The 23,466-nt window shown below is 40.4% G+C and overlaps 1 protein-coding gene across 3 annotated transcripts in view; it reads right to left on the reverse strand.

The window, feature by feature from the left end:
* Nucleotides 1-23,466, reverse strand: part of WLS (Wnt ligand secretion mediator) — a 91,379-nt gene that overhangs the window by 49,560 nt on the left and 18,353 nt on the right. For 2 of the 3 annotated variants that reach the window (XM_058538271.1, XM_058538272.1), the window contains exon 2: nt 4,478-4,750. The exons of the other annotated variant lie outside the window; for it this stretch is intronic. In XM_058538271.1, coding sequence (XP_058394254.1) covers nt 4,478-4,750 — 273 coding nt within the window. The remainder of the gene's footprint in view (nt 1-4,477; nt 4,751-23,466) is intronic. 3 annotated transcript variants of the gene reach the window in all.

Genomic DNA, 23,466 nt, shown 5'->3' on the forward strand with positions numbered 1-23,466 from the left:
TCCATTGTTTCACATAGTCATCTGCAACAATGAAACAAGCAAGTAAGACTTAACACACAATTGCAGCATACAGCACAGGGCTTAAGGCAAACAGAATGACTTCATTACCTAAGAAGAGAACAGACGTCCTGCTCTTCCCACTGCACACCATTTACCAGTATTTCTTCAGCTGAAGGGATTTTTAGACCGCTGAAAATCCTAGATTTACTAGTCAAGACAGATCAATCCATCTTGAGGCTTTCTGCCAATGAATCTCAGTGCTTCTATTTCAACAACCTGTAGATTTGAAAGCTGGGTAGAAACAAGTCAAAAAAATCCCCTCCTTCTTTGATCTCTGCACCCACGTTCCTCAAAAGAAGCCCCACGGAGAGTCTGAGGTTACTTGCAGTTGTAATCGGTAGAATGACTGATTCTTTACAAGTGGGCACCATTTTAGCAATCCAAACCTATACCTCACAAATACATATATAAATTGAGTAACTGATAATACACTTTCAAAAGAATGAGGTACACCCACTCTAGAGGATATTTGCAAATAGAATTTGGTGTTAACAGAAAAATCTAAGCCCATCACATAGATAACCATGCATTTTTCCCAATGATTAACCACATATCCAGACACCAGACGTTTAGACTGGCTTTTTTCTGACACCCTTTTCTGTCTACACATACTCCCTCTATTTCCTAACTCTTTGGAGTAAAAACTGAAGAAGTCCCGTATCCCTTACAACTCTACAGAAGCACCACGTTTGTGCCCTGACAAACAGGTTAACTCCAGGCCTCTGAAACGTTCAGGAAAAAGTCAGCACTGACCCAAACAGACTTTGACAGTTAGGTTTGCTCAGAATTTGTAACTAGTATTCACTGAACAGTCAATTACTCCTGTTTCCAAGCATCAATAAGTCTCCAGATTCTCTTCAGTTGGCCTGCCCTCCCAGCCTTTGTAGACTCTTGTTTTAAAACTATCACCACTTAAAAGTTGAACTGCCTACTACTTTTCATACTTATCACTGAATGACCATTGTCGGTTTTAAAAATGGTTATGTTTAACAGGTGAAAAGTACGGGTTCTGTTTAAAATTACTTTTTCAAGTGTGAATTACTTTTTTGCATAAGATGTATGGAGTATCTTCTTTCTCAATAATCAAATATAAATATACACATTCTCTAATCACTTTTATTACTATAAATTACTCTATAATGTCATCACACACACACACACACACACACACACACACACACACCCCACGGCATCAGTCTGATTAAATCTTGGAACTGATCAAACAATGACCAGGTTTTAAAGTGTAAGTCAATGCTTTCCTGGTTTCTGAGGGTTTGTTAAGATCTCAAATCCTAGCTAAAACCTGTATTACCTTAAATCGAAAAGTTTAAAAAGAATAAACATTTAACACCAAATGAGTAAAAGTAATTTAAAATACATAGTCCTTTGATTATCTTATCTGCTCAAAGACCCTTCAAAGGTAGGTGAAAACTCTGACCATATGTTGGAAATCCCAACTTTAATTTTATAGTCCAAATATAAAATCTCTCCTCATTATTTGAAATCTGAAACTCATTTCATAGACTGCCTAGGAAAGTTTAAAGGAAAAACAGGACTGGTCCTGATTTTTCCTTACATTTGAGGTAATGTTGTTACAGCTGAATATTTGATAAACAGGAAGTTACCCACATATAATAGGATCTTGTTCACCACACCCCCAATCTCTTTTCTCCTGTCCCATTTATTGCTGTCAGAAAGGCATCCAAACTAATGATAAAATAAAAAAATAGACAGGCAGTCTCATGCATTCTTAATATAAGGATCAGAGGAAAACACAGACCCATAGTGTCTTATAAATATTATCGTAATTAAAATACATGTATATATGTATATATCTATATCTATCAGTGAGCAAAGACATACTATCACTCTTTAATCGAAGCCTTCCTCAGAGTCCATAAACAAAAGTATGACAAATACATTTAAGGAAAAAATATTCCCATAAACCTAATATGCAACTTTCTCATAATTAAGTCAACAACCCCCACCCACTGCTACTGCTCAAAGTATTTTTTGATCTGTTTTTCTTGTTGGCTGTATGCTTGCAGTTATTTTATACATTTATTGAAGGAACTGTTAGTTGTCTATCTTGTTAATATTTTAGTGTGCTCCTATTAAGTGCAAGCCCTCATGTTCCAAGAAATTGAGCGATTTTTTTAAAGATAAGAATCTTTAGTACAATCTTTTTCTAGATGAAGATAAAATATATTTTGAAGCCTGAATACATGCTTGAGAGAGAAAAAACATAAGACACATTCACACTCCATTTACATATAGAAGTGTTTTAGTTACAGCCTCACCAACATGGGCATTTTTATGTTTAGGATTAATATTTGCTGGGAAGGAATTCATCTTTGCAGTTATTAAGATATATAAGTAATAAGTTCTGACCACCAATTAGGATGTGTGTGGCGGGGGAGGGGGTCCCCACACATCCAGCAATTCTTGGACACCAGCAGGGTGTCCTACAAGTCAACTCAATTCTGACACTATCTACCTGGAGACAGCATCAGATCCCACAGGTAAAGATCTCAGTCCCACAAGATCACCCTCCACTTCAGATGCCAATCGCAGGTCAGGTTGTTACCTGTACCTCTGACCGACTGGCTATAAATCAGAGGTTCCCACGACCCCCTCCTGGGTTTGATTAATTTGCTAGAGTGGCTCACAGAACTCTGAAAACCTGTTTACTCACTAGATTACCAATTTATTACAAAGCATATTACAGGATATGAATCAACAACCAGATGAAGAGATACATAGGGCGAGGTCCCTAACGAGGGAGCATCTGTCCTCGTGGACTTTGGGACCCAGCATGGTGGCACGTGGAAGTGTTCTGGTTCCCCAATCTGGAAGCTCTCCAAACCCCTCCTTTTGGGTTTTTATGGAAGCTTCATTACATAGGCATGGTTGATTAAATCGCTGGCCATTGGTGATTGATTCAACCTACAGCCCTTCCCCTCTCTCCTCCCTGGAAATCGGGGGTGAGACTGAGAGTTCCAACCCTCTATTCCTGGCTAGTTCCCTTGGCAACCAGCTGCTATCCTAGGTGTTTCCCAAAAGTCATCTGCTAACATAAATCCAGTTGTGGGGGAAAGAGGCTTGTTATCAATAATGACACCCTTTTCACCCTAATGCTCTGAAGCCTTTTCAGGAACTGACGACACGAGACCAAATATTATAACAAAAGATAAATGCATTGCTCTTATACCTCAGGAAATTCCAAAGGTTTTGGGAGCTGTGAGTCAGGAACTGTGTATGAAGACCAAACATATATGTGAAATATATTGTGGTCATCTGAATGACCAAATATATATATTTCTTATGAATCACAGTATTGCAACATTGCATATTCCTCTCATTATAGCATCTTTCTTCTTGGTACGTGTAAGCGTCTGTTTCCCAGCCACCGTCTTCCCTAACCCCTTACAAGAACATGTTTTGTTCAATCTTGTACCCCCAGTACTAGTGCCCTGACACATGGTCGGGACTTAACAAAGTCTAAATGAGCGAATGAATAAACGTGTTATGAACCAAGGAATAAGTCAACAGCCAAAAGAAGGGGGACCTGGGAAATACCACATAAAGGCTTCAGCTGTTGTGTAAATCTGGAACCTCCTATCAGCCGTTCCTTCTATCTAGAATGCTTTTCTGTTTGCCCCCACCTTACCCCCAACTCATGTCAGGGCGTTCACTCTTTAACAGTCACCTCAAATAACTGTCTGCTCACCTCTACACACACACAAGCACACAGACGCACACACATACACGAACATAACATACATACACACAGACACACATGAACATACATACACACACACACATATACATACATGCACACACACACACCAAGAAAACCTTTCCTTTCCCTGCTCTAAGGCTGTTCTTTACGCTCCCACAGCCTCCTGGGCATATGTGGGTGGCAGCACCCAGCACACCATACTGTAAAGGTTGGTTATCAATCCATCAGTTCCACGTGACTATAAGCCCAGTGGGAAAAAGCATTTTGAAACATGAGACCTTTCAGAAATCCTCAAATCCCTCTAGTGGGGTGGGCTTCCTCGTGGCACTAGCGAGGTGATGAGGCTGGGTGGTTAGGGCAGGGCTCTGAGGCCAGGCTGCCTGGTTTGAATCCCAGCTCTTCCACTCTCTAGCCTTCTGACTTTGGGCAACCTTGCTGGTGCCCAACTTTTCCATCTGTAAAATGAAATAACGAGACCTACCTCTAGGAATTGGTGGGAAGATGAAATGGGTTAATACAGGTAGAGTGCTCAGAAAAGTGCCTAGTAAGTAGTAAGCAGTCAATAATTGTCTGCTATTAACATTATCACTTTACTGTTATTAGAACTGGCTCTGAAAGAACCTGAAGAGAGAAACTCCCCAAGGCAGGAGAGGGCTGAGAGCCGGGTGTACTTACTGATTTGGTTGTTCAGCTTGAATGCAATGTCCAGCTGTAGGATAAAGAGCATGAACTGGAACCAAGGACTCATCTCCATGGAGGGGAGGGGGATGTGGACAGAGAACACGATGTCATTGGCTTCTATTTCCCTTGGAATTGCCTCCTCGATGTCTCGGATCTTGTCACACTGGTTGGGCCCCCAGGGCATTAACCATTTTGTCTTGTGATGGTTTTTGCGGACATCCACACATTTCACTGACATGTAGGACACGGCCGTCGTGGGCCCCGGGGCTGAAAAGAGAATGTTTTCCTGTTTTAGAAAAATCATCCACTTAAGTGTTCATTTCTGGCTAACATTCTTTCCACTCCTGTCTTCTCTCCATTTTTCGTCCTGCCTTTTATAACTTGGGATCAGTAATACGTAAGTATCTCCCAAATTCAGGTGAGTATTCCCGAGAGCCTTCCCATTGTGTTTTCAATCACTATTATTTATTGAAAGAATATATTTGTAACCAGTTTGGTTCAGTTACCTCCTCACACCAAACAAATGTCTCAAAAATCAACTTTGCTTCAGTTCCCACCTGCCTGAGGGCCTAGAGGGCTCTGGAGCTTGACAGAGCACAGTGCCTGAGGTCACAAGACCTGGGTCTGAAGCCTGGTTGAACAACTGACTCTCTCTCAGTTCATCTTGGGTCAGTCGGTTAAATTCAGGACCCTCATCAGAAAATCAAAATGGTTGGTTTCTAAGATTCAACCAAGAGGGCTGTTTTCTAAGATTCTTCTTCACTCTAAAATTCTACAACCCTGCTTTTGATTGAGAGATAGAGCTAGGCTGACCTCCAGCCCTCATCTAGGGTGGTACCTATGAGAGGGCAAGAACTCAAACATTGTCTGATACTGCAGAGGTGTATGTGCTGAAATATGACTCCATGCATTTCAACAGAGAGCATCACATTTGAATGATATAACGTTAAAAAACACTATTTTGTGATTATAAAATGGTTAAATGATTATAATAGAAAATCTGCAAAATTTAGAAATTTTAAAGTTCAAAACAACATTTACCCAAAATCCTACTAGAGGGAAGTAACTACTATTGGAAAAATATCAAAATACTATCTGTCTCTTCTATGAGTGTGTAATCAGATAAAAATTTAAACATGTATTAAATTGTATAACTTTAAAATCCATACTAATATTAACGTATACTTTTACAAAATACGATGCTACCATACATAGTTTTTAGCTTTTTCTTTTTATTCACTTAGAGAAGCAGAGTGTTACATAACACCAGCCTGGAGCCAGCTTGCCTGGTGTCAAATCCTGGCTCTCTCATTTCTAGTCGTGTCACCACTAATCCATGCTAGAAAGTTTGGGTGAATTACTAAACCTGTCTGTATATTAGTTTCACCATCTCTTAAATGGGAATAATAATAGTACCTACCACTCTGAGTCATTGTATACCATTAAACAAGCTAATTTATGAAAACTACTCAGAACAGTGCTTGAGTACATAAAAAGTATAAAATTAATATTAGCTATTATATGATAAATATTTTCTATATAATTAAAATTTTTCACTAGTGGTTACAAAATAATCAATCACATGATATACCAAGTCTAATTTATCTACACACCCCCTTGGTTTGTAAAAGTTGTCTATAGATAAGAATAATTCTTTGTCTAATATTTTTTGTTAGTAATTTACCTTAACTTTTCCATCTGCTGTCTAAATTTGTTTATGGCACATTTTAATATAGAGAAGTTCCAGATTTTATATAGAATCTTTCTTTTCCTTTATGTTTTTTCTATGCTTTTGTCCTTAGAGAGAACTATTTCATTCAAAATTCAATAAACAGCCACCTTTATTAACTTCTAGTTACTCTTTACAATTTCATTTTTTAAAATATTTAAATAGTTGATCCATCTGGGATTTGTTTTGATAAAAGAGATGAGGTGAGGTTCTAGTTTTATTTTTTCTAAATATTTAAATTACTCTTTACTCAACAGCCTCTCCTTTCTTATTGATTTATGACATCACCTTTATCTTATGTGTACCAATAGACGTTTCTGGACAATCTGCTCTATTCCATGTATTGGACTGTCAGTTCACGGCCCAACACAACATTGTTTTGAATCCTGTAACTGATGGTTTGTATCAATATCTGAAAGAGTCAATCCTCTCCCTCAACCCATTTCAAATTTATATCCTTTTTCTGGGATTTTCATTGAAATTACATTAAATCTAGAAATTAATGGGGAAAAAATCAGCATCCTTCCCCAAGTGATTGGTTTTCCATTAACTGAAGACCATTTTTATCTGTTTGAAAATTTTCATAAGTTTCTTCATGTGGGTCCTGCTAGTACAATATGTTTTTTAAGTCAATTTATAAAACTTGTTCTCTGAAAGTCAGTACTGAAAGGAAAACACTATAAATTATAGTTTATGTGCATGGTTTAAATATGTTTAATTCTACACATACGATACCTGGCATGCTGTGCTTTCAGACCTTTTATAAGCAGAAATCATCTCTTACCTAATAGAAACCAGACAACAACGAGAGGAACATAAAAAGCAAGGGGAAAGTCACTTAGGAGGCAGAAATGTGTATTACTAATATCTTGCCTTAACCCTAATGCTCAAATACACATTTTTTTCTATCCCTAAATATCTATCCTCATGGTAAATTTTGAGTAGTAAAATCCTTTGTTTGCACAAAGTTGTGACAATGCCTACTAAAATGTACCAGAGAACACAGCACCACTAAACTCCAACTGAATGTCCTTCAGCATGGTATCCTGAACACCACAACACCGAGTCACCACTAATCCATGCCAGGGAAGGTTTTCTCTAAAACTCAAAACTGTGTCACACCTAATCCATCTAAAACCAGACATCTGACTTATTATTAGAAATATGAATCAATCAAACTTTGGTTATCCTGACTCAGCTAAATAGCCCTCTGACACTAGAAAGACAAACTGGCACATTTAACTGACCCCTTTTTAATGTGGTTGGAGAAATAAACAGGGAGACAAAACTCACGAATTCTATTTTTGGCTAACGTACTCAAACTGACTATTTGCTGCAGAAAATAGTTACTACATTTTAAAACTTCTATTCTTCCAAAACGAACCCAACCTTTTTTCATTTCTTTTTTTTTTTTCTTTTGAAAAACAAGTCTTTTCCTCCTCAGACCAAAATGAAAAATAACTAGCTGAGCTCCTCAGCTAAGCTCCAAAACCACATTCCAAACTTAATAACAGAGAAGCTGAACACTTTACGGGCACAAAGGCTGCATTTTTAATGGACACAGTGAACGCCTTCCTTTGTAGCGGCCTGAATTATTTTCATTCTTTCATTAGCTTAGTGTTTCTTTCATAAAGGAAAAAAATCCCAGGAACACTAACATTTTCATAAAGATCATCGTAATGAACTTGGAGAAGCCTCAAGGGCATCCCAAGCTATACTATGAGAATCACAAATATTTTCTTCATTTGAATAAATTAGTCCTCCAGTCTCAAAAACCTTTTGCATAACTTAAAAACCTAAAAATAATTCAACATTTTCAATGTTTCTAGTAGTGCTCAAAAGGCAAAATACTCGTATTGTTGAAGAAAGTAAACAGACATTCTGATCTTCAAACACAGACAGGTAATATTCCCCCAGTAATATATTTGCAGCTCAAGACAATTTCCTACGCCAGCTAAAAGCAACTCCCTGGTGTTTCTTTATGTAGAAAGCCTACCAAAGTAAACCAAAAACAAAGCTGATAGCTAGTAGAAGGTGTTTTCATTAGCTATGGCCAAAATTGTGACTACATGGATCACAAAACTGTCTAAAATCAAAAGAAGTTTGATTTCTGTCTTTAAATTGAAAAAAAAAAGTGTAAGGGATTTTATTGTAAGAGAAAAGAGTGAAATAGAAGAAGAGGAAATTATCTGCAACCTTTGAAGAAGCCACAATCAACTAACTAACAGGTATACATAATGAAGTCCTTACACAGTCGCCAGCGTGGTTCTAGGGATTAATAGAGTTTGTATATTTAAGAAGGGGCTGGATGGATTCAGGTCAACAAACTGAGTCATGTTTGCTCAGGTGAAAGCTAAAAATAACCACTCCTCAGTATTCCTAGGATAGTAATGCAATATCACTCAGCTGCCTCCGCACACAGTATAAATGGCCCCTCTACGAACCATAGCGTTTAGTGGAAACAAAGTGGGCCCAAAGCTACTTCTACCAGTACAATTTAGCAGACAGAGCAATCTGGCCAAAAACGAACACGTCCAGGCACTATGGACTGGTTAACTTATGGTAGGTTAAGACATCATTTAGAGTAGGCACAGAAGTCACAAAGCCATGAGCTACTCACTGAAAACTCTGGCCTATTTCGAGTTCAGTTCTCTTTACCATGTCAAACATAGGCTATTTTTTCTCCTCTCATCTGTATTTCAACACAGTGTTTTTGGCCTCCACCTCTCCACTATAGTAGAGAATTGTGAAATGTGATACTATGCGACATTTAATTTTAAAGTGATATGAAATCAATAAGACTTCCAATACAAGCTTTTGAAAAACTGCACAAACACAACTTGAAGCCTCTAGGAAAATTCAGTGGCCCCTCAATTACATACATTCCTAAAGCTCATACTACATTCACCAAACATGTCTTGAGTACCTACTATGCGCTAGGCACTATTAGGTGCTGGAGTGAACGAAATAGATACTAGCCATGTGGAATGTACAAATAATGAAGAAAACAGACAATAAACAAATAATTACAGGGAAAAGTAATTATCACTGTGGTGGGTGCTATATTTATCCTGACATTACCTGAGAAAGGGCAACAGTCAGATACTTGGGAGGTAGGGGAAGTGAATGCACTAGAATGAGGCAAAAATTCCATTCATCATCACAGTGTAACCTTGAATAAAAATTTAAGTGAACAATGACTAAGCCTGTACTTCTTTGGGAAGAAAATTCATTGACTCCAGTCAGCTTCCTGTTATGGCATCTCAAATGGCTGTCCAGGTCACAAATTACCATCCAGCCAACCACTACTGCTATCATGCTCAAAGCTGAGTCAACACCAAATCATTAGCCCCTACTCCCTCCAGAACCTGTAATTAAAGAGCTGGACAGAGATACAAGACTTGGTTGCCTCCTAGAAAAGTTAAAATAAAATTAAAACAACATGCTGACATGACACATGGTCTCCGTTTAAGCCAACACAGACTATTTATTTCTTTGCTTTATTACAAGTAAAGAAGATTCCTTTAGCAATTATCTAGGAGTATTATATTATGCGGGCACTGTGCTAACTAAAGATAGAGACAAATGACAGTCCCAGACCCCGAGTTGCTCACGCTCTAGTGTGGGAGGCTGAGAAGTTGGCAGGGAAGTACATCCTGATTGAAACCTGCTCTGACAGAGGTTTGCACAGGATGAATCAGTTGTAAAGAGGGCTGAGGAGGCTGTATGCAGGAGGCCTAGCCTTCACCTGGAAAGAGAGCAGGTGTTCGTTAGCCAGGGGAGAAAGGGGCCAGCCGAGTGGGGCAGGCACTGAAGAAGAGCACGTGCTGGGTCACAGGATAGCTAGAGAATCACAGTATGTTCTGCAGGTGTCCGTGTTTAGTAAGAAAATCTAAAAAGAGACCGTTGAGCAGGTGAAAAGGCAGCATTTGTTTCAGCGCTTCACTTTCCCTAACCAGCGGCAGCGTTCTGCTAGGGTGCCTTGGCTTCCGCGCCCAACAGTCTCTGCTCCACTCTATAGAGAATAAAGAAGCAACAATAAAGAGCCCCACAAATAAGAGAATTTTCATGTGGGGGGATCTTTCCTTCTAAGACACTTATCTCTGTCCTGTAGATAGCTGCAAAGCCAGACCTGAGCTCTGCTGGGAGGAGGAGGAGCAGGAGAAGTGAGGAGGGAATGGAGAAGCCTCCACAGAGCCTCTGAAGTCTCCATCACCAGGTAATAGCCTTCACCTCAATGAGAGGAAGAACGTCTGTCTTGCAACAAAGACGATATTTAAAGATTAATCTGCGTTGGGCTACAAGGAGGAGTGGAGAAGAGACCAGTTAAAAGGGTAATTCACGTTTACAAGCATTCACAAGTGGTACCCCTCAATTTGAAACAGTAATGGCTTTAGGTAAAAATGGTCAAACATTTCAGAAATGTTAGAGAATTTTATTTTTACGACAGCAAGTAGCTAACAAAAACGAAAACAAAACTCTACACACTGATTTAAAAACCTACAGACAATTGTGAGCAGATGCTCTCTTCTCCTGACTCAAGAGGGAGGTTGATTTAACTCTTGAAACCTAATCTCAGTTAAAAATCTGTCGTCACGATTTCTGCACCTGCAAAAATGTGAATGCTTGGTTTATTTATCCATTTTTTAGAATTTAATTTATTTATTCTCTATCTTGTTCCCTAAAAGATTCTGGGTTACTAGAAAGTGAATATTAGACTTTATTTTAGAAAAACAATTGAGGCTGATTTAAAAGGACAGAATCACTGTTTGGGGGCACTAAGAATTACTCGGCCTGTGTCTACATCTACAAGAGTAGAGAACAAAAGCAACAGGCAGATAAGGTAAACCCCACGACTTTCACTTGACCTATAAAGCCAAATGGCTCAACATCCATTCCACTTTGTAATGTAGAGACAACTTCCACTGCCTGGCCGTGAACGGTGTTTATAAGGAGTTCACAAAAGATTATATACTCACATTGGTCCTAAGCTTTGCCTATCTGAATCCATCTATGCTTCTTTAATAAGAATTTATATGGAATGTATTGGGCATTTAGGCCCTTGGCTAATTCCAGGGTTTGCTTAGGATTTTTTGATGTGCCTCAAAGAGGGGAGGAGGAGAAGAGGGGAAGAGGAATACAGGCGGTGACAGAAACCAAGGAGACCAGATGAATTCCTGTTATTTATACAACAAGAATTTTTATTCAAAGGCCCCCCAAAGCACTCACTTAACATAAAAGAATCTTCAACTAAACTTAGAAATTAGCTTTTAAATCTACTCAATTGAATTCCTTCAGGGATTCTGCCTGCCTTTCTCAAGCTCAAAAATCTCCCACTTTAATTCTAGTTAAAAGGAAACACGTGGGCTACACTGTACAGCCGACGTAGCCAAACCACGTTCTCCGGTTGAGTTGTGAGGTCTTAGACAACGAGCAACTCTTTGAGCCACATCTGCTTACCGTTCCCTCCAGGTCAGTTCCTAAAAAGATCTCTTAGTATCTGCCCCAGCACGTATCTACGTTTTAGAATGTCTCATTATAATGACAGCTTTAAGTTTTTCAGCTAAAGAAAGTGTAAATACTTGTGTTAAACTGACTTAGTGCTTCAGAATTGACTGACTCAGTCTGTTAATTCCTTTACTGAACTTGCTCTGAAGTTATAATGGTCAGACACTCACTCCACCTCTGCCACTGGCTTTGAAGATGAAATTCTCCTACATGTCAACCCTACCAATTAAATCTTACTAGATTACTAAGTGAAACATTATTTCACAATTCACTCTGAATTACTGGAGACCTGAAAGTGGGTCTGCGGGGCCAGACTTGGAGAAGCGATTTTTGGAATTATCCTAGCTATGCCCTAGCGTGTAATGGGGTACACTAAGTGCAATGTAATTCATTCTTGCCAGTAATTTTCAGTGAGTAGTTAATCATGCTAACATCTGTTCTAGGAAAGCTAAATTTTTAAACACAGCAGAACATTCCTCTACATTAAACTACTACCACCAAAACACACAAACACACACACACCACACAGCAGAGTTGAATGCAAAGTAATCTGTACTGTACACACAAAAGTCAAGCACTTAGTTAAAAATACAACATAAACTTATGAATAAACGACATTTTGACAGCAAAGTTTCAGAAACTGTGGCAAACACTTGTAATTCATTCCGACTTAAAAAAATATTGAACAATATTCTATGTTTACACCTTAGGCTGATGAGGATTTTAAATGTTTGGCCTGCAACCTCAATTGTTCCGTAGCCAAAGACGTAGCAGCTTTGAAGAATAGAAGAATTCCTCTACATTTGTTAGGATCTACGGAAACAAGCAGCGCCGCTTGGCTTCCATTATTGGCCTGGCTTGGATCCCACGGACTTGAGGAGCGTTGGAACCAAGAGGAAAAAAATTAGAGTGCTTTGGGACACCGAGCCAAACTCATCCATAGTACTGAAATGCTGTGGCAAACATGAAATTACTTTAGGCTCAAGACTGGTGCCAGGTTTTTTTTCCTCTTTTTGAAAAAATAATAAAATGCACAGAAAGGGCCCTGCCAGAGATTTAGCACATAAAATCTGCCACCCATTGGACGTGCTAATTGGGGGAGCAATCCTGAATCCTGAATTCAGATTAAAAACCTGACCTTCCCTTTTGGTGTCTAGCAGCAAAGAGAGACCAAATCAAGAAGCTTGACAGAAATACAGCAAATCACTAATTCTAACCTCTATCTCTGAAAAATACCTGCAATTACTGTTTCTGCATTACTCCAAGAAATACTCAAAACAGTAAAAATTAAATACACGTGAAGTGAACACAAAAGAGCTCCACAGAAAAACCAAATGGCTCATCTGTTGACGCTATTGCTCATTGCTCGGCACACCAGTCATCTGGGCGGAATTTCTGACTTTGTGCCAGCGCTTCAAAACCAGCCACCTTTCAGCCAAAATGGCTGTGGAATGCAGCCAAGACCACCTATGGAAAGTGAATTATAGCATCTTATAATTTCCTACCTTAGCTATGATCTCATAAACCCAGTGTGGAGGACCATCCAGCTGTTGTGTGGGAAATCTCTCAGAGCCCCCGGAGAGCCCCCAAAGCTGCTCTGGCAGAGCTCTGGGGGTAGGGGTGACACAAAGGGGGATAACTGCCTCTAGAAGCTGGCGAGCTCGCCACAGGCACGCTTTTGTATTGCAATTTTAGGGTTAGAGAACCTCAAAATTAAAAATCTTCTGGGAGAAAGAGCTGCTTTGTTCTGAAGTATGTGTTACATTCTATAATAATTTCACACATTTGTTATTTATAATTTATTATCAGACATTTATTATTTATAAATTACAGATATTTTACTTCTATCAATAGTATCAATGTTAATACTAAACATGAATACTAACTCATATGTGGATTGCACGTTACATTTTACAGAGCACTTTCACACACGTAGATCATCTAATCCTCACAGTGAACAGGTAAAGTCATCATAATGATGCCTATTGCACAGGCAGAAGGTTGGTGGGTTTTGTCCCACCAGTAAGTGGCAGAGCTAGGACTACAGTCCCCAGCTCTCTTCATATCTGCTGCTCCTTCCCGTGCACCACACTGCCTCTCAATCGTTTATTGATTAGCGCTCCCAAATTACCTGAGAGGTAACTCTAGAGCAGAGGGATGGATATGGGGCCACATGGAGCTCCAAAGACAAGGCTCTAGCTAGCACTGGGCTGGACACCACACAGAGGGAAGCAGCAGCACAGCTTACCCGGGAGACTACAGTCGGTGACAGACGACCCCCACAGGGTTCCATAAAGGGAGGGCGGAATAACAGGCTCCCAAAAATGCACTGAACTCACTTGAAACTAACGGCCACTCGCCCATATTTTACGGGCATTTTGGTTGTAACTTCAAATTCTGGGCCAGCAGTCTGGGATGTTAGCCTAGAGAGGCTCCAACTCAGAACACGAGACAGCTGCCATGGACGGTCTACGACAGACCTTGTAGGCAGAATGAGGGCCAAGGATGCAAGTCAGAGGTAGGCTGCTTCAGAGCAACCCAAGGAAGAACTCACCGACAATTCGGGTAGGCAAACAATGGCACAACCTGACTCAGGAAAGGGTGCGCTGCGTCCGTGGAGACATTCAGGAAGTAACTGAACAGAGAAGAGCCTGGACTGAACAAGCTTTTCTCGGTGACAACAGATGGAGAAAGTCTCCTAGTCACACATGTGGGATACTTGGGAATGGAGAGGTTAAGGCCCACTACAGAGCTTCATGCAGTTTATTGCTTTATTTTTCTCCATATTCTGACCCATTTTAGAAAAACAGATAAAAGCAATGAAAAGAACAGGGCATTCTGAAGGGCCAAAAATGTAGTGCTGGACAGTGCAAGCTGAGGCCCAGGTCTGTAAACGACTTCAACTGGAATTTCACAAATGCCAATCATCATCATCTCCCCTTCCCTGTTATTCAAAGAAAAAGTAGGACCTTATAATTCGTGAATTCCCTAGAACTGGAGGTAGATGCAAATGTTAGGGGTAAACTGCAGTTTTAACACTCACATTCTTAGGAATTGGGTTTTTTAAAATATTGAAATAACAAAATTAAGTAAAATCACTATGTAATTGTTAAATATCTGAATATTTTCATCAGTGCTAGGCGCTAGCTCCAGTGCCACCTCCTCCATTCAATCTGTTAAATGCCTACAATGGGCCAGCATCTGAGGCTGCCACCAACTTCCCTTCAGTAACGAATGATCCTTGCTTCCTCTGATGCCAGCATCACCTGGTCTATGTCTTTACTATAGCATTATCCTTGTATTTGCCAACATAGCTTCTGAAAACTACAAAATTATAAGCTTGGAGGGGAGGGACCCTCCTTATGGTACCAAGCATAGAGATTTGGACACGTAAGTCCTCCAAACCCGAATTGAACTATATTTACATGAAAGGGTCTCTATGTCATAATAAACACAATAATGTTAAGTTACACTTGACTCACCTAACAAGCTTTTATCAAACACCTATTAGACATCATTAAAAAAATGCCCTAGTGGATTGGATCCATGGCCTGCCTACATGAAAGCACAATTAAGACTAGCATTCAGAGAGAGTTTGGGAAGAGACCATGGCTGTCTTCCATGATGCCAACATGATGCCATGTTACACATGTGCCCCAGTGCCCACATGTGCTCATTTCCACTTATGACGCTTCTTGCAGATCTGTGTCAACCTAGATATAAAATGAATACTGAATTTTGAGGATCAAAATGAACTTGTCCTAAACTGGAACACTATCACTCCAATCCACAGGAAAGAAAGCAAATTTACACATCAAAAGAATGTGTATGAGACAGACAACAGGCAAGCAAAAACACGGTAATTTTTGAAAAATTTCTCCCAAAGGGTTTGTAGCCAATATTCAAATTGTGGGAGCATGTTTAGATAACCTCTCTTTAGCGTATTTCCTGGCAACTGAGGTTCTCAAAGGCAGGACTTAAGTTATTTATGCTATCCCAGCATTGCCCTGAGGGATCAAGGCCTGAACGATGAAAAGAAAATAGGAGACAAAATGAGATAAAATGTTCAATCTTAGCCCTAAATGTATATAATTAATAGCTGCATATTTGAAGATTTTATAACAATCTATCTTCTTAAGATTATACATAGAAAAAATTTTGGCCACTTCATTAACATCCTCCTAACAAGTCCTACCAGAGAGAAAAGCAAACACCCCCTTATAAAGGCATCACATCCGACTTTTGAGATCAAATCTACAAAACAGGCTCAGACAGAAACCTGGGAAAAGAAATCTGCGCTGCATCTATGTTCTATTTACCCAGCAGCTTGAAATGAATTTTCCTTTCTGGTCCAACGAATCACATGTGAAAGTTCTCAAAGAACTAGCAAGGGAAAGCAATGGGGGACTTCTGGTGGTGAAAGAACTGTGGAGCAGAAGCCTTGGGATGACACGCAGAGCTTCTGAATGCTGACAGGCAGAAGCCATTGTGACTGGAAGGAAAAACTATTTAGGAGGAAGAATTTGCAGGCGCTGTTGATTCATGTGGGATGTAGGTGAGAGAAAGAAATCAAGGATGTCCCCAAGTTTCTTTCACGGGCAGTAGATGGATGACAATGTCATTTGCTAGGAGAGAAATCAAAGGAAAATGAGTGATGTGTCACATCTCAGGTAGAATATGGAGAAGCTGGAGGTGTAGAGCTCGTTAAATTAAAGAGCTCAGTTTGAATGTTGGGGAGAGGGGTTACAGATAAACGGCGAAATATGTGAATGACTAAGATTTGGAAGAGGAATTAGATTTATTCTAGGTGGTTCCAAAGTTGCAAATTCTAAGGAAGGAAATCTGAGGTCAATAACATCAGAGGATCCAGAGGTCCGTTGACCGATTGAAGACAATGAGCTACCCACAACTGTGTGAGTGGAAGTGCTCCCGCTGGTGACACGTGGTAAGTTACAGTGCAGAGGACCTATGAGCACTGGGCGGGGATGGAAAGACAGCTTTAGGGCCTTCTCCATCATTAACATTCCATGAGCACTCTTCATTCATTTAAGCTTCAATTCTGGGCCACAAATTAGTCTGCTATTCCTGAACTACTGCACATTTGAGGAGAAGAATCTTGGAGGAATGAATCATCCCAGGAATCAGGATTGTCAAGTTCTAGTACTGGATATGCCACTAACCAGGCAAATTATTCAACCAATCCTGGACCCCAGTTCTCACAACTGTAAAAGGCAGTATTTTAACTACTAGACACTTCTAACTTACTATGACTCTAAAAGGGAATTTACGTACTCCATGTTATGATGAAAGTCATTGTTTTAAGTTAAAGAAAAATCCTTTTAAATTAGGGTCAGTTTTATATGTCACGAGTACAGGCTGCCAAACCTTGCCCCTCGAGGGCCCTTCTCTTACATTTTCCTTGTATTTTCACATCTGTTAAAGGAAGAGACCTTAATCATCCAGCTCTATTCTGTTACAGTTAGGGGTTGGAAGGGGTGTTTTCTATCTTCCAGCAACTGGTGAGACCAATAAACTATTCCAGAACGCAAGGGTAAGTTACAGCCGACTGTATATGTAAAACTTCATACTGATGTATTCAGCATGATGAAATACACCCTCCATAATATATACTATGGGAAAGTGGTCCAATCCAGTCATAATAAAAATGTTTAAGGAAAAAAACAAAACACCATTCCAGCTTTCAGCCAATAGCCTACATGCTCACAGTATAAAACAACACAAAGACATTCCAATACAATGAAATAATTTGGAGCATGTCCAACCTCTATTTTTCAGGATGATAGAAATAAGCTCAACAGAGCTGAGTCTATTATTCAGAAGAAATGGAAGTCGTGGCATACCCTGCCGTAAGCCAAAAGATCATTGACAAAATTTGCTAATGAGACATCAATTCACAACATTCATTCTGAATGATTTTCATTTTAACTGTGGGTTCTTAATATTTCAAAATTTACCCAGATTACCCTCTACAGAAAAATTCCATGAGAGAAAACAACGATTACAGTGCAGCAAGGGAACTCGTACACAGGAAGGGTTCCTTACGTTGCTGTAGCATCTACAAAAACAGAGTGAGAAGAATTAAAAGGAAGGGCGCTAGACTCAGAAAAACGGGTTCAAATCCCAGCTCCTTTACTTCCTGGCAATTTAGCTGGGCAATTTCTACAGCCGGTTTCCCCGCTTGTAAAATTTTACTAAGAGTAAGTACCCACCTCACAGGTTTGTTGTGAAGATCAAATAATTAATAGAAAGAGCCTATTACAGCCCCTTGCACACAGTGAGGCTTTGATAAATGTTAACTATTGATAGTAACAATGCTGCCCGCAGAAGGAGAAGAAGAGTCTGGTGGGAGATGGTGATATGCTCCTTGCTCTCTATCCTGTATTCCTCCCAAGGGATGTGTTAATCAACATTCAAGGAACTAGAAGGTCTGGATCTTGGGTCATTAAAAATAAGAGTTTTCCTTGTCTCTCGGTGAACAGCCCCAGCAATCAGAGATGATTCTATCAGAATTTTAACTTGAACATCTAACATGTCTTTCCCTGAGAAACATTCCAGGGATACCCTCAGCAGCCTGTTGTTTGAGGGAACAGAGAATCAGCCCTTGGTTTTCTCCTCAGTGAAATGGGATCATAACATCTTTTTTCATAAGTATTTTCACAAATTATTAGAAAATAATTATAGCCCAAAGTATTAACATGGGTCTTCCCTACCCCTTCCCTTCTCCCTGCAGATAAAGAGAATGCTGGTTTTGCCTGCTCTGTTGCATGTCCTCACCTGCCCCCCAACGAGGGTTCAACTACTGCTAGATGGATTCTTTGGGTTTTCATGATACACAATCAAGAGAAAGGGGACAGTAGAAGAGATGGGCTTGGGCTGGGGAGGAGTTTTATCAGGGGAGGTCTTTGGGGGATTTTAGAAGAGAGGCTAGAAGCATCAGTGTGGATGGGAAAGAAAACAGGGATTTCTAGAAGTGTTGCTACAGATTATATATCTTCTTTACCATGTTTCAACAGTATGAATAAAGAACGAAAGTTATTATATCATTTTAAATTCATTTTTGGTTGATTGCCCATTTCTTTGACATTGTTACTACCTCAACAATGGACCTAGTAGATCAGTCACATCTTTAATAGGGGTAATATGAGGAAATAAGATAGCAGGTGCAAAAACCATTAGCACACGACATTGGAAAGACTGAAAGGACTAACATCTTATAAAGGCACGTTAGGACTGTGGGCTAGAGTCCTAGCTAACCTGAGGTTAGCTTTACAGCAACACCAGATCATCATCTTTTTTTTTTTTTGAGGAAGATTGGCCCTGAGCTAACATCTGTTGCCAATCTTCCTCTTTTTCTTTTTTCTTTCTTCTCCCCAAAGCCCCAGTACATTGTTGTATATCCTAGTCGTAGGTCCTTCTAGTTCTTCTATGTGGGACGCTGCCTCAGCATGGCTTGATGAGCGGTGAGTAGGTCCGTGCCCAGGATGCAAACCGGCGAACCCCGGGCCAGCAAAGCAGAATGCACGAACTTAACCACTAGGCCAGCAGGCCAGCCTCGATCATCATCTTATTTCAATGTTTTGTCCAAAGACTGGGCTCCTCACAGTCAGAAAGCTACACTTGCCGATGTCCCCTCGGTCCCCCGGGCTGCCCTGCCCATCCCTCTACCCAGGGTGCTCAATGCCGGCACTGTCGACATTTGGGTGGATTAATGGTGGGGCAGAGGGGGCTGGCCTGTGCCTTGTAGGATATGCAGCAGCAGCCCTGGTTTCTACCCACTCGTTGCCAGTATAGTTGCCAGTAGCACCTATCTTCCTCCCCAGCAAGTTGTGAAAATCAAAAACGTCTCCAGACATTGCCAAATATCCCCTGGGCACAAAACCACTCCTGGCTGAGAACTGCTTTACCTCAATCGCCCAGGCTTAGAAAAAAAATTCATACCCCACTAAGCTATTCTGTGACACTCCCTTCTCAGATACTGCGGCTACTACAGGGATTCCAAGTTCTCAACAGTCCATACTCACAACAGCTGCCCTCATGCTGGACTGGCTGTGTCAAGCTGTCACCTACAAATGACAAATGATTATAACAGCTACCAATTGCTGGATATTTCTTATGTGCCAGGCAGTGTGCTAGGGGAATTAACTGGATTGATTTTCATTCTTATACAGCAGTAAGTGGTAGATATTACTATCTATATTTCAAGATAAGTAAAATGAGGCTTTGAAATGTAAGTAACTCAACCAAGCCATAGCTAATAAGTGGTTGAACTGGGGTCTGAACCTAAATCCATCTGAGCTCAGAGTCTCTCTTGGTCTTAGGCCACACTATTTCTCCTAATGAAAAAAACCCGTGCTGACATATGGGAAATGCATATAAGTTACACGAGTACAATGGCGAGGCCAGTGCATCGATTGTTGTAGAACTTGGTGTTCTCTGCAATATGCTGACCACAGGTAATATCGATGTTTTTGTTCTAAGGACACTAGCAAGTTGATTTTTGAATTATGGATTTTCTACTGAAAACAGGAAAATGGTGGTTTGCTCTAAGGAGAAACCACAAGCAGTAGCTGGTTGCCATGACAGCAGAGGTAAACTTAATCTTGACTGAGAATACAATCGCCAGACAGGGACAGCAAGTATGGTAAGGAGTCTAAACCAGACAAGGGGTGTTTTTCACCTGGAAAAGAGAAATTCAAAGGAGAAAAATAATCGTCACCCTCAATCATTTGAAAGGCCACCATCTAACAGAAGGGAAGCACATGTTCTAGATTATTCCAAAAGGAAAATCCAGGATTCATGAGTGGAAATTACAATGTGGTAATGGAAGCCAGTTTTCCACTGAATGATAAGAAAGAATATTTAACCATCCCAGTGTTTCAACTGGATTGAAAAATTAAACAAACTGTCTAGTGAGCAGCTCGTCAACGGAACGGAAAGGTGCTGGCAGGAAGGTCATCTCTGTCGTCACCATGGGTGAGGTTGGACTAGACAAATTCCCAGGCCCCTTACAAAACAAGAATCTGTTTTTCTAAAGAATTGGGGAATGGTGAATTCCTGTTGAAAACAGACAAATGGAGGGTGGGAGCGGTGGGGTCTCCACTGGGCAGAGAGAACCAGCTCGTCACCATCGTAGGAGAAGTAAACTCCAATCTTGTCTGGGAAGGAAATATCATTGAGGTGAGACCAGAGACAAGAGGGTAAGACCTTGTAAGGGATTCTTCCCTCTGTTCTGAATAGGTGATCAAGGACAGGGCAGTATGGGTAAAGAAGACCAAGAATCAAGCAACTCTTTCTTCTGTCTTCCAACCCTAAGACACTGCGATGCCTGTTTCTTGGAATTTACAGCCACCTCTCACTATTTTGGCTTCAAAACCCCATTTAATTTTTAAAAGAAAACACACAGACATGCAGCTAGGGGATACTAGAGTAATATCTGATGAGCTCTCTTCCAAACACTAACTTTGCCTGAGGTTTCACTACCCTTGATTTGCCCTCAACCAGCAATTCATTATAAAACATCTCACCACGAGATTCAGGGATTGGACAGAACAGGGCTAACCTGAAGCTCTCCTCTTGGAAAACCAACCACACTGTAAATTTGCAGGACCTGTCTTGGAAAATAAAATTGTTACAGTCAACCTCTGTTAAAGCACCTCTGCTAAACCTAAAAGAATAACAGGTTTTCAAAAAAAAAAAAAAAGAAAAAAAAACAACTACACTGATCCGTCTTTCCATATTAAACATGAATAATACTTAAGAGAATTTTCCCTATCTCTTCATCTCCAGGGCACTCAAAGCATTTACTGTCTCATTATTTTACACAACACCCGTTAAGTGGGTACCAAAGATTATTATCCTCTTTTGACTTCTAAGAAAGTAACTACAGAGAGATTAAACCAGTTGTCCAAGGTTGCTCAGTAAATTGAGATGTTCGAGTTTTCCACTCAGTGTTTGTTTAGGGACTTGGTACCACAAAGTGACTGAATCTTGTAAACTCACCAAAACCTCCAAGTCTTACCCATGTCTTCCCCGTTTCTCATACACATGTGCAATTTTCATCATCTAAGCACATATCTACCAGCATGGAGATCTTGGACAAGGGTCTCCTACCAGACCAGCCCCACGTCTGCAAGAAGCCTGCCACCACACCTGACTTGGCTTTCCAGTAAGAATCGACCCACTCCTTTATCAAGTGAAGCAGATTCTGCCTGGCCATGTCTGGGAACTTTTTAACCCCTCGATTAGCCATTAACAATTGGTTTAACTCAGACGAGACAGAGGACAAAATAAGAGTGGTTTTAAACAAATGCCTCCACCATTCTGATGACAAAGGAGCCATGATTAACGAAGTTCCCTTTGTGTCCCAGCTCCATTCTGAGAGCGAGAGAAAGAGCTTTCCACCCCCCTTTTTCAACTGCCAAGTCTCTTCCTACTTGTCTCATCACCCACACAATCTGTTCATAGCCCAAAGAGACAATCCAGCCAGTCTGTGGAGAGTTCCTAAAACATTTACGTCGTGAAAGCAGACAGGATGAACAGGACCTCATCTCACAAAGGATGATGGGACATTCAGCAAAAGAGTTCACAAAGGAAAATACAGATGGAAGGCCCTGGGCTGAATGGATTTGCCCACAATGTCTAACACAATGCCCGTCCTATGGGTATTTATAAACCTTCTGGTCAGTTTACAGCCACCTCCACGTTTTGTCCCCCAAACTCCATTGCTTTTAGAACAGAGGGTTTCCAAAGAAAATCAACAAGTTAAGGAAGTCCAAACCACTGTTTTAAGGATCCTTCAGTCTCTCTAGACCTTTAAACATGAAAACAGCAAGTTAGACAAAGATTCTAGTTCGAGCTCACCCACCTCAGTGGGTTGAGAAAAGGCATATAAAACACTCAGCACATGGCTTGGCACATTAAATGCTCAATTAATATTACCTACTATTTTTATCATATGCTCCTCTGTTTTATTAACGATATTTTTATCTTGTCTTGGATTACGCATAGCAAGTTGTACTTCACATGACCACCCCATACTTCAAAGGCCCAGGTCAAATGCCCTAATTCTTCAAAAAAATCTTTTTATCTGATCTAAAAAATGCTTAGTATACTTACTCTATTTCACCCAACTTTGACCTTAATAACAAACTGCATTATTTTACTGATCTTGTCTCTCTAAACAATTTTAAGCTGCTCAAAGGCGAGATCTACGTGCACACTCCTGTAGCCCATGACTAACCCAGTTCAGAGACTACAGGAGCATGTGCTGGCTCGTTCATTGTTCTGCCTCACAGACTCCTAGATGTCCCAAAGAAACCTCGAGGCATCATAACATCTACGAAGCTTCCCAACCCTCCCCAGAAATACTGCTCTGCTTGGACAGTCATTAAAGCTTCTCCTGTGTCCTCAAGAACCTCATTTTAGCTGCTGGGACATCCTTTTGCCATCCGTTTCACACAGACATCCAGCCCAGCAGGAGCACGTGTTGCAATGAGCTTCGCTTCAAAGCCAGCAGGCTGGCCAAGTTCCAGGAATTGTCGCTAATGATCTTCACAAACCACTTGGTGCTCCAACAGTGGTACAACACACACACACACAGATCATTTCAACTACTGCTCTAGTTGGAAGAGCTATGCCTAACAGAGGTTGGTTCCATACCTGATTTTATTTTTTAATTGTTACAGAAGACCCATACCATCAAACATGAGCAAACTCTCCACATACA

Source organism: Diceros bicornis, chromosome 4 (genome assembly GCF_020826845.1).
Source record: "Diceros bicornis minor isolate mBicDic1 chromosome 4, mDicBic1.mat.cur, whole genome shotgun sequence".
Lineage (NCBI taxonomy): Eukaryota > Metazoa > Chordata > Mammalia > Perissodactyla > Rhinocerotidae > Diceros > Diceros bicornis.